This window comes from Panulirus ornatus, chromosome 4, assembly GCF_036320965.1.
Source record: "Panulirus ornatus isolate Po-2019 chromosome 4, ASM3632096v1, whole genome shotgun sequence".
Classification (NCBI taxonomy): Eukaryota; Metazoa; Arthropoda; class Malacostraca; order Decapoda; family Palinuridae; genus Panulirus; species Panulirus ornatus.
This window is the reverse complement of record NC_092227.1, coordinates 66,966,807-66,979,558: the sequence shown is the minus strand read 5'-3', so window position 1 is coordinate 66,979,558 and position 12,752 is coordinate 66,966,807. Positions and strand designations below refer to the sequence as shown.

The 12,752-nt window shown below is 38.8% G+C and overlaps 1 protein-coding gene across 10 annotated transcripts in view; it reads left to right on the top strand.

Annotated features, from left to right (window-relative positions):
• LOC139766910 (uncharacterized) overlaps positions 1 to 12,752 on the top strand; it is a 218,086-nt gene that overhangs the window by 59,081 nt on the left and 146,253 nt on the right. For all 10 annotated transcript variants that reach the window (XM_071695966.1, XM_071695950.1, XM_071695941.1 and 7 more), the window contains exon 3: positions 3,293 to 3,420. In XM_071695966.1, the coding sequence (XP_071552067.1) occupies positions 3,293 to 3,420 (128 nt within the window). The remainder of the gene's footprint in view (positions 1 to 3,292; positions 3,421 to 12,752) is intronic.

Genomic DNA, 12,752 nt, shown 5'->3' with positions numbered 1-12,752 from the left:
TCTTATTCACATTTACTCTCAGCTTTCTTCTTTTACACACTTTACCAAACTCAGTCACCATCTTCTGCAGTTTCTCACCCGAATCAACCACCAGTGCTCTATCATTAGTGAACAACAACTGACTTGCTTCCCAAGCCCTCTCATCCACAACAGACTGCATGCATACTTGCCCCTCTCTCCAAAACTCCTGCATTCACCTCCCTAAATGACCCCCATCCATAAACAAATTAAACAGCCGTGGAGACATCACGCACCCCTGCCGCAAACTGACATTTACTAGGAACCAATCACTTTCCTCTCTTCCTACTCGTACAGATGCCTTACATCCCTGATAAAAAGTCTTCACTGCTTCTAACAACTTACCTCCCACACCATTTACTATTAATACTTTCCACAGAGCATCTCTGACAACTGTATCATATGCCTTCTTCAGATCCATAAATGTTACATACAAATTCATCTGTTTTTTCTAGGTACTTCTCACATGAATTCTTCAAAGCGAACCCTTGATCCACACATCGTCTTCCACTTCTAAAACCACACTGCTCTTCCCCAATCTGATGCTCTGTACATGCCTTTGCCCTCTCAATCAATACCCTCCCATGTGATTTCCCACCTTTATCCCCTTTGCCTTTATACAATGGCACTATGCATGCATTCCACCAATCCTCAGGCACTTCACCATGAACCATACATACATTGAATATCCTTACCAATCAGTCAACAACACCATCACCCCCCCTTTTAATAAATTCCACTGCAATACCATCCAAACCCGCCACCTTGTCGGCTTTCATCTTCCGCATTGCTTTCACTACCTACTCTCTGTTTACCGAGCCATTCTCCCTGACCCTCTCACTTCGCACACCATCTCGACCAAATCACCCTATATCTGCCACTCTATCATCAAACACATTCAACAAACTTTCAAAATACTCACTCCATCTCCTTCTCACTTCACCACTACTTGTTATTGCCTCCCCATAAGCCCCTTTGACCGGTTCCCATTTTTCTCTTGTCTTACGCACTTTATTTACCTCCTTCCAAAACATCTTTTTATCCTCCCTAAAATTCAATTATACTATTTTAAAGTAAATAAAAGTTATAAAGAGCATAATCTTTAACCTGGCGAACAACTGGCTCACTTCCCAGGCCCTCTCCTCTCCGACAGACTGCATGCTCGCCCCTCTCTTCAAAACTCTTGCATTTACCTCCCTAACCACCCCATCCATAAACAAATTAAACAACCATGTGTACATTATGCACCCCTGCCACTGACTGACCTTCACTGGGAACCAACCACTCTCCTTTCTTTCCCTTACACATGCCTTACATCCTTGGTAAAGACTTTTCACTGCTTCTAGCAACTTAACTCCCACATCAAAAACTCTTGAGACCTTCCACAAAGCATCTCTATCAACCCTAACGTATGCCATCTCCAGAGCCATAAATGCTACATACAATCCATCTGTTTTTCTAAGTATTTCTCACTCATTCTTCAAAGCAAATACCTGATCCACACATCCTCTACCACTTCTGAAACCACACTGCTTTTCAATTTGATGCTCTGTTTTGCTAAATCAGATTTTTGTCTCTTCCCAAGCCTGCAAGACTTACCTATGCAACCAGTAACTAACCTCTGAACTACCTCACCAGACCAGAGATGAACCTCAATCTCTCGGCCCTGCATATGTATGACTTCTAACCTTTGTAAATCCATCTTGGGTTCAGAGTCAATTTGTACACGGATTTGTACATGGCAAAAAAAAAAAAGTTATCACAACAATGGTTAAGGTCAGGAGGAAATGACAGCTGGGGCTGGGGTAAGTTTCTTTGTGTCAAACCAGTCAGTCTGACTGGTTTGACATTTTTATGGACATCTGTTTCAGTGTCACAGGTCCAGGAACCACAGAACCATCCACATGCTAGCCATCAGGAAGACGTTCCACAGGTACATGGAAAAATTGTCAAGGCCCCCAAAGTGATGCTTCTCACATATGTGCCTTTATTGCATCGACAAGACGACACAAAAAAAGGTTTATTTATCATCGAGAATGCCACTGAAGCTAGTAAGAGCACTATGCACAGTGCACTCACATTAAATGTTTGAAGTTCTGTTTTAGGTGGTTACACATTGCTCTTATCTATTGATCACCTCAACCATGTCAATCTTGGATGCAGCCAAGACTGCTGTTAAAGTTTGTCTATGTGTGAGAGAGGCAAATCCTGAAATATCATTCTTTAAAATTATGTTGAAGAAGGCCCATTTGTTTATGGTCTGAAGTGAAGGGCAACATTGATTTTTAAGCAAAGAAATTTGGAGAGAAGGTTTGTAGGAAATATGCCCTTTTGAAGCCCTTAGAGATTGCACACTTCACCCATGAAGATATGGAATTGTGTTGCCTGAAAGAGCTCTGAAAGCTTTAAAAAATTTCACCATCTTGTGAAGCCCTTGAACTTGTATTGAGTTAATTAGCACCAGGAAAAAAGTGCTTCAAAATTCCTGTACAAAATTTTTTCTCTAAGTGAGCAATTCTATTGATATCAAGGAGTGAGCCAAGATTAATAGTGGATCAATAAGACATCAGGAGATGGAGAAGGAAGGGTAGAATGAATTTGGTGCCACTTTGGTCTAACTGGACTGGGGTTTTTGAATTTCTGTTTTAAGGGGATTTATCTGGATCATTTTATCCTTCAGTGGACGGTTTTGATCCTCACATGGATGTAAATTCATTATTCAAGAAAGGTAGTATTGATTTACTCGAGCTAGATATGATTGTAACCGTAAGAATGAATATGATGAATCATCCAGTGGTTCTCCAACATACGTGCACATGTCAGATGTCTTTGAAGATTTATTTTGATAATTACATTTCATTAATTCATTCATTCTTTAATTTATGATGTTTTGCACACACTTTGGTACCTGACAGTTCTCCCTGTATGCAGGACAAAGGTATCACAGTTCTTGCTGATACCATCCTCAGCACATTCAGTATAGAATGGATAGTTTTTACATTTTTACTTCCCAACTTTGCAGCTAAATATGAATGCCCTATACCATACCTTGTTTATGACATGCTTATGATTTCTTTGTGGGACATACTCTTATGATATAAACCCCACCTTACTTATTTCATTCTTATTAGTTTGAAAAATTGGTAGGGAGAGGATTTTTTTTTTTTTTTTTATCATTCTGAAATTAATTTACAGTTGAATTTTATCTTTAGTATGAGGCTTTTGATTGATACAGTGTATCACACTGACTGCAACTTTTCTTCTTTTTTCTTAGCTTTGAAAGCAGATAGAAAACGCCTGAAAGCTGAGAAGTTTGACTTGTTGAACCAGATGAAGCAGTTGTATGCAACACTAGAAGATAAAGAAAAAGAATTACGGGACTTCATTCGGAATTATGAGCAGGTATGCTAAGAATAATGATTTCCAGTAGTAGCAGAATGTTAAGAATTTGTATTGAAGGAGGAAAGTATTCATAGTAAAGGTAAATTGTAACTATTACCCATGTCATCACTTGCAGGCTATATGGTAGGTATGGTGGCATCAGCAGCAGATATGCAAGATTGGTATCAGATAACTTGTGAATATGTTTGGAAAGAAAGGATTTAGTCAGTAATTTGCAGTATTCCTTGTTTTGTAATAGTACCTCAGTACCATGGAACATCAGTTGAGAAACAGATTCTTCACAGTGATAGATTTAGGTGAATTTTGGACCAGGAAATCTAAATAGTTCATCTTATATCACAAGTAAACCTTCTATCTTTATAGCTAATGCTTTGTTTGCCTTAGTGAAGGAGGAAAGCCTAAATTAAGAGATTCTTCTGATCTTCCTGTTACTGCACATCTCCATATACTTCTCCATGATAAAACATCTCTCCAATCATTTCCTCACTCCTTCTGTACTTTTAAGTATTCCTTTACCTCATTTGCCCTTCACCTCACTCAAACCTCATTTGCCCTTCACCTCATTCGCATTAACTCTTCTCATTTTTATCCTTACTGTAAGTCTATACTATCTGATAACTCCAACTTTTACTTTATAAACAAAAAATTTTTTCTTGTATATCACTGAAGGCTCAGAGTGGGGTGCCTAAATGTGTGTGGATGTAACCAAGATGTGAAAAAAGGAGAGATAGGTAGTATGTTTGAGGAAAGGAGCCTGGATGTTTTGGCTCTGAGTGAAACGAAGCTCAAGGGTAAAGGGGAAGAGTGGTTTGGGAATGTCTGGGGAGTAAAGTCAGGGGTTAGTGAGAGGACAAGAGCAAGGGAAGGAGTAGCAGTACTCCTGAAACAGGAGTTGTGGGAGTATGTGATAGAATGTAAGAAAGTAAATTCTCGATTAATATGGGTAAAACTGAAAGTTGATGGAGAGAGGTGGGTGATTATTGGTGCATATGCACCTGGGCATGAGAAGAAAGATCATGAGAGGCAAGTGTTTTGGGAGCAGCTGAATGAGTGTGTTAGTGGTTTTGATGCACGAGACCGGGTTATAGTGATGGGTGATTTGAATGCAAAGGTGAGTAATGTGGCAGTTGAGGGAATAATTGGTATACATGGGGTGTTCAGTGTTGTAAATGGAAATGGTGAAGAGCTTGTAGATTTATGTGCTGAAAAAGGACTGATGATTGGGAATACCTGGTTTAAAAAGCGAGATATACATTTTTTTTTTATATTTTTTTTATTATACTTTGTCGCTGTCTCCTGCGTTTGCGAGGTAGCGCAAGGAAACAGACGAAAGAAATGGCCCAACCCACCCCCATACAAATGTATATACATACGTCCACACACGCAAATATACACACCTACACAGCTTTCCATGGTTTACCCCAGACGCTTCACATGCCTTGATTCAATCCACTGACAGCACGTCAACCCCGGTATACCACATCGCTCCAATTCACTCTATTCCTTGCCCTCCTTTCACCCTCCTGCATGTTCAGGCCCCGATCACACAAAATCTTTTTCACTCCATCTTTCCACCTCCAATTTGGTCTCCCTCTTCTCCTCGTTTCCTCCACCTCCGTCACATATATCCTCTTGGTCAATCTTTCCTCACTCATTCTCTCCATGTGCCCAAACCACTTCAAAACACCCTCTTCTGCTCTCTCAACCACTCTCTTTTTATTTCCACACATCTCTCTTACCCTTACGTTACTCACTCGATCAAACCACCTCACACCACACATTGTCCTCAAACATCTCATTTCCAGCACATCCATCCTCCTGCGCACTACTCTATCCATAGCCCACGCCTCGCAACCATACAACATTGTTGGAACCACTATTCCTTTAAACATACCCATTTTTGCTTTCCGAGATAATGTTCTCGACTTCCACACATTCTTCAAGGCTCTCAGAATTTTCGCCCCCTCCCCCACCCTATGATTCACTTCTGCTTCCATGGTTCCATCCGCTGCCAGATCCACTCCCAGATATCTAAAACACTTCACTTCCTCCAGTTTTTCTCCATTCAAACTCACCTCCCAATTGACTTGACCCTCAACCCTACTGTACCTACTAACCTTGCTCTTATTCACATTTACTCTTAACTTTCTTCTTTCACTCACTTTACCAAACTCAGTCACCAGCTTCTGCAGTTTCTCACATGAATCAGCCACCAGCGCTGTATCATCAGTGAACAACAACTGACTCACTTCCCAAGCTCTCTCATCCCCAACAGACTGCATACTTGCCCCTCTTTCCAAAACTCTTGCATTCACCTCCCTAACAACCCCATCCATACACAAATTAAACAACCATGGAGACATCACACACCCCTGCCGCAAACCTACATTCACTGAGAACCAGTCACTTTCCTCTTTTTATATATTGTTGCTTATCCAGCCTTTGGAAGGTGTCATTAGCAGCAGATGAACAGTTGCTTCATTTGCACACATGCTGTAATACATAATTTTCCAAAAACAGAGTCCACCATTCACAACCAAGCCCTGCTGACTTTTCCATGGGTTACCTTGACTGCTTCATGTTCCCTAATTCAACCCATCAACAGCACTTCAATGTATCTGTTCCTTCGGCTTTACTGCACTTCATCTTACACAAGGCATTGACTACCTTCATGTTTTTCACCAAACCTTTTACCAGGACTCTCTCACTCTTCTTGCCACTTCACCTTAAACACACCACATCTGCCAGCATATTATCTTACACATTCAACAGCCTCTATAACTCTCCATCACATTTTCATATCTTCCCTGCCTGCTTCTTCCCTCACTTTTTCTCCCATTTGTTATCTTGTTCTTCTCACACTGCTCACCTTGTTCCAAAACATTTTCTCATTCATTGATACTCTCTCACCTCATCTCCCATATACTCTCTTTTTCAGCCTCGCACATTATTTTTGACCTGCTTTTTCTTGCATATCTTCCAAACATTCACACTCTTACCTTGCCGAATCTGCCCATTCTCCTCTCTTCTCTTTTTACTAGGTTTTTATTTCTTCATTCCATCACTCACACACTTTGTGGGTTTTGATTTGATTTAAATATCCTGCCAGTATGCACACTCATACTGTGCAAAGGATACATTCATGAATATAGGTAGATTGGTTGGTTATATATTTGGTTATTGATTAAAAGCAGTCTAAATTAATTCTTCTGAAGATTATCAACACATTACATGACTGTTATTTAATGCACATTTCAGTCAGTATCATGTTACCTTTATGTAAGACAGTAAGTGATATGATTTTTTTTGTGCTGTTTATCAGATGCATGTCAATGCAGACAATTAGATGAACAAGAGTACTGTAAACATAACAAGCATAATGAATTACCAGGGTGCATATTGCACATTCAAGAGTGAAATCTTATCTTGAATTAGTTGTGACAAGAGATAGTATATGAATGGGGATCTAAGGTGAGATGGGAAGAACTTAATATCATATTGTATAAATTTTCCCATATATATTTTTATACAGGAAATCCAGTCAGGAAAAACAACCTGATTACATTACATCATTTAGTTTCCTTGTTTGCTGTTGAGAGGAAGGTCTCACTGGGATGGAGTTATGATAGTACATCCTTCAGCTCATCATTGAAGGATTCCCTTCCAGACAGTTTAAGACACATGCTCTTTCCCTCCAGTCAACCTAATAGACACTTGCTATTCCCCTTCAGGCAACCTAATAGACACTTGCTATTCCCCTTCAAGCAACCTAACAGACATTTGCTCTTCCCATCCAGGCAGCCTAACAGACACTTGCTATTCCCATCTAGGCAGTCTAACAGACACTGGCCATTCCCCTCTAGGCAAACTAACAGACATTAGGCAAATTAACACACTTTCCATCCTCCTTCAAGCAGCCTAACAGACACTTGCTATTTGCCTTCAGGCAACCTAACAGACATTTGCTGCTCCCCTCCAGGCAACCTTACACACATTTGCTGCTCCCCTCCAGGCAACCTCACAGACATTTGCTGTTCTTCTCCAAGCAATTTAACAGACACTTGCTATACATATTTACTTGCTATACATATTTTTAACCCTTTAAGTGCTGTCCACAGATTTATTATATATATTTTCCTGGGAAATGACAAAGCTCTTATTCATTGGTTCTCAAATTTCCCACACATGTTTGAATAGGCTGGTTCTTTCTAATGGCATATATTGTTGCCATATTTCAATCACATCACTAATTAGTCCCAAGACCTCTGTCACCCATAGAATACCATGGTGAAATGAGGTCTTACTTGTGCTCTCAGTAAGGACTGAATTTTCATTAAGAGAGTAAGGCTTGTGTATGAGAAATAAGAGAGAAGAGTAAGTGGTTTCAAGTGAAGGTGGGTCTTTAGCATGTGTGTATGATGTTACCGTGGTTGTTCTGTCTGTTTATCGATGTGGTGGTGAATGAGATCAATGTAAAGATCATAGTGAGAGAGGGATGGGCCTTCAGTTTGTTGGGAGGATGGGAAGTGAGTTACAATTTACTGATAACACAGTAAGTGAGAAAATGCAAAAGCTGGTTTCCAAGTTTGGAAGAGTGTGCGAAAGGAGAAAGTTGAGAGCTCTTGTGAATGAGTTTGTTAAGTTTAGCAGGGGAAAGAGACAGGTCATTTGGAGAGTTAATGTGAATTGCAAGAATCTTAAGAAAGTAGGATGTTTCAGATTCCTTGGAGTGGATATAGCAGATTATAGAACTGTGGAAGATGAAGTAAGCCATACAGTGGGTTAGGGGGCAAAAGTGTGTGGAAAGAGAGGTCATTGTCCGTGAGGGTAAAGGTGGTTATGTTTGATGGTATAGTAGTCCTGATGGTGTTGTATGGATGCAGGGCCATTGGTGAAAAAGTGTGGAAGAGATTGGATGCATTGGAATTCAAATGTTTGAGGACAGTGTGTGGTGTAAAGTGGGTTGACTAAGTAAATGATAGGATAAGAGAGAGGTAAGAAGATGATGTATGAGAGAGCTGAGGAGAGTGTTCTTAAATTGCTTGGACATATGGACAGGATGAGTGGGGAGAGGATGACTAAGAGGATATACACAACAGAAATAGAAGGAACAAGGAGAAGGGGGAACTGATGAGGAGTTGGAAGGAATGGTGAAAGATGCTTTGAGGGCTTGGTGCCTGAATATGCAGGAAGGTGTGAAGCTGGCATGGGAAAGAGTGAATTAGAGCGTTGTGATATGCTGGGCATGATGTGCTGTCAGTGGGCGAAACCAGGACATATGAAGTGGTCAGGGGAATCCATGGTAAGTTATGTAGGGCTCTGGTCTTGGTGTATGATACATGACTGCTAGAGAGTGGATGTGCGTGATTGAGGCCATTCTTTTACAATTCCTGTTACTCCCTCTTGATGAAGGAAATGGCATACAAGTATAAGCAAAATTCCAAACTACATGTAAATTGGCCAGTGTTTTCAAGCAAAATGTATAGGTACCATGAGTTATATGCCACTCTAATTATCCCCTGGACAACTCTAGAAACCTCACAGTTACCCATAGATAATCTTGGTAGGAAGAGGTCACATACCACCAAGCAAAGGCCGACGTGTGGGTTGCAGGGTATGCACTGGATCTAAAAAATGGCATCAGTACAATTAGATCACAGGGCTCCCCAACTGTTGCAATAGGCATCCAGTGGAAAGTTATGGATGATTTTTATGATAATCATTATATAATATGTGTGTCACTAGACTGTAAAATTGCTACCAGTTTTTACGCTTCTCGTGTCTTGGGAGGGGTGGGTAAAAGGTTATCATATATCTGTTTTAGCTACTTGAATGTTATCCGTGATAATGAGATTGTTGGATGCTCCTTAACAGATAATTGTTTTACTGATTGATTGAAATGATTCAGTCAGCACCACTCTATGATACTTTGCAGTTATTGATTAACAAGTGTCAGACATTAGTGGTTGAATATAGATACCCCATACAATAGAATCAGTTTCCCACAAATATCTCCCTGTATATTTGTCTGCCTTGATGGCTGTTCATAGTTTTGTCAAAAGTTTTATCTGTCTTAACTGATAAGTTGAGAAGTGTTGATATGAATCAACAATTAAGAACATTTAGTGCCTCAGTTGATACCATGATTTTTAGATTTTCTTCTTGTAAGTTTGATGTTGAACTGAAACTTTTTGATTAAGTTTGTTAGACTTCTTGGTCACACTGATAAACAGTATTTATGAACAGACTTGGATCAAATAGAATGACATATTTTAGTAAATGTTGCAATTCTGCTGATGTATTGGACCTTGGTTGCCATTCCCTGCATGAAGCCAATGTTGACATTTACTACGTATATGAGGTGTCTAATATTTTATGAAGACATTCAGTCATTAGCTTATTGTAGTAGATTAGAACATCATTATTCATATTTTACTGTGGTCCTTTTATCTCTTCATCTCTAATCTCTATGCTCTTATTTTCACAAAAGATTATATGAAAATATACGTACCTAATATTTATTAGTCATTGTGTAAATTTTGGATTTCTACAGATTTTAGAAGTATATATACCATATGGGTCACAAAACATGCCATAACCTTAATAGTGTTTTGTATACCTAATTCAAGTATATAATGCTATCTGTTTGCACTAAGTGCAAATACCTCACAATATGTGATTTTTCATTATAGCTGAATGTCACTGTATAAGTGATTGAAACTCATGTCATGAGGGCAGTTACATTCCAACCTAATTCTAAAGTGTGACATACTCAAAACAGCTTACCATTAGTATACAAATTCTGTCATGATATAACTTAGATTCAGCAACTGTTGCCATTTTGCTGGTAAATCAGGCAATATTTAATGATTATAACTGAGACTGTTGGTGATGAGGCATTGAGGTAGGTGGTGGTGGAGTGGAATGGGGTAGAATGAATGGTTTGTCAAGCTTTCCAAAGTAAGTTTATCCATTTCAGTATGTGATATTTATGTATTTTGATGTTTTTGGCCATTTTAAATTTTTCAAATTAGGTAGATCTCACTTTTATGACACATTAAGAATATGAAAATTAAGTGTTCGTAATTAAGTGACCATCACTGACTGGAATGTGGTAGGAATCTAATGCTTTGATATCATTATATACAGCTTATTAAATGAAAGACCTTACAAGTTATGCATATAGTTCATTGTTAATTGAAAAGAATATAAGTTTTCTTCAGATCTTTTGCTATTGCAAAAACTTAGTGTCATTCTACAAATTTCTATCCTAATTATCAGATATCGCTTTCACAAAACATTGCTCTTTATGTGCGAAGTGAAATATTTGATAAGTGTTTACTAGAATAACTTGCTGGAAACTCAGTCTCTTAACTCCTGACAATCTTGAATGTGCTGGGCTGTGGCTTATGGAAGTTTACAGATTTTATAAACAGTTTTTTTTAGTATTCTGTATGTGTTGGCTAAATATAAAAGTGAATTTTATCAATCCAGAATAATGAGCTAACACAAAAAACAGAAAAGTGAATTTTATCAATCTAGAATAATGAGCTAACACAAAAAACAGAATCACAACTACAGTACTTTTTTGAGTGCCTGTTGCTCAGAGATTTATTATTTTTTCATATTAATTTCATTTTTTTTATGTGTACCTCACATTTTTTTACCTCATTTTATATGTTTCACTTTTATTAGTGTGTGTCTCAGTTGGTTAGGAGACAGTGAGATGATGTCCCATGGTTTTCTCTTCCATCTATGTGAAAAGCAAGTCCCAAGTGTGGATGAGAACTTGTCAATTCATACACAGTCATTTTTGATGTGGATTGTAGTTCTTAGTTTCCCCACTTGAGGGAAGGATAATGATTGAAAGTAGTAACTGTCTTTTACATTTTGTATGTCAAACATGAGTACCAATATAAAGGAGTGGCTGCCATTTTCAGTGCTTCAGTGAACAAGAGGACTTTAACATTCCACCTTCTGACCACTGCATGATACTTATGCTGCTCATCTGTTAAAAGAACAGATGCAGCTCTAGTGAAAACTTGTTAACCAGAGCACTGTGAAGAATGAGCAAGAGCTACCTAGTAATCATTATTTCATTATGGTTGAATGGTCTTATTTTACTGTGCCAGTTTTATAACAAGCAGTATGTTCTTGTTATCACTGTTGTAGTGACAGTAAAGAGATGTGTGCATGCTGCTTATGAAACACAAATTAGTTCTTTATGGCTAATGTCTCACACAGATCCCCTCCTTCCAGCCATCCCCTTTCTATGGCACATTCACACTCACAGGTGGCTTTTTTTAAATATGTTGCCATGACACTTATAAGGAAAGATTTTTAGACCCACACTGCCATCAAGAAATTGTGGGTACATATTAGTCTGAGAATTTTCTCAAGTTTCTGCCAACATTCAGAAAGGCTGAGGACAGTTTCACAGTAATATGTTAAAGTTTCAGCATGATACATGCCAAGCTACTGCCGCAGCATCATGAGAAGATTCAGCTGGTGTTGTGTTGAAAATTTCATGAGTCCTCAACTGAAGGCCACATTACGTAGATGCATGTGGTGCAGATGATCACAGTGCTTCATGCTTTCCCAACAAATGAATGTCTGCCTACAGTTTATGCCATAGATCTGAATAGGCTTCTTGTGAACCTCAAACACAGAGAGTGATATGAACTAGTAACTATGGTCAGTCAGCATAACCCTGTTATCTTCATTCAATCTGTCCTTTTATCAGAACTACATGCAGTGAAATTGTGAAGAAGTCATCAAGTGCTACTAACCATGATACAGATTACAAACCCACTCTGCTGAGGAAATCTTCTCAACCACCTGGCATCCTCCATCCTACAAATTGTCCACCTTCTATCTGTGAACTGCGCTGTAAACCACAGAAACGCAGAGAGGCAGCTACTGTGTTTTTCATCTCGGCCCACTATTGTTTATCCTTTTTGAAATTCATACTTCAAATCCATCTTCTGTAGTGCCAAAACCTGGTGTGAAAAATTGAAGACAGTAATCATCACTGAAACAAAGTTAAGAATCAGCACAATAGCAATTATCTGCATGGTTTCTCAAGTCAGGAATTGCTGTATCATTGTTTAGAGACTGCTTAGAGATATGGCAGTTAAAATCTGATGCACTTTGTTCAGCAATTCTCTAAGAATAGATTTTCTGCAATCAAGAAAGATAACTTAATATTCCTGACCAGCTTCCTGTACTGTCTCATGGAAATATTGCTCAGATTTGATGGGCTGATTATAGAGTCCAAGTATATTGCTCTCATTTGACTCAGTAGACAAATTAGCCACCATACTGCTGGCTGA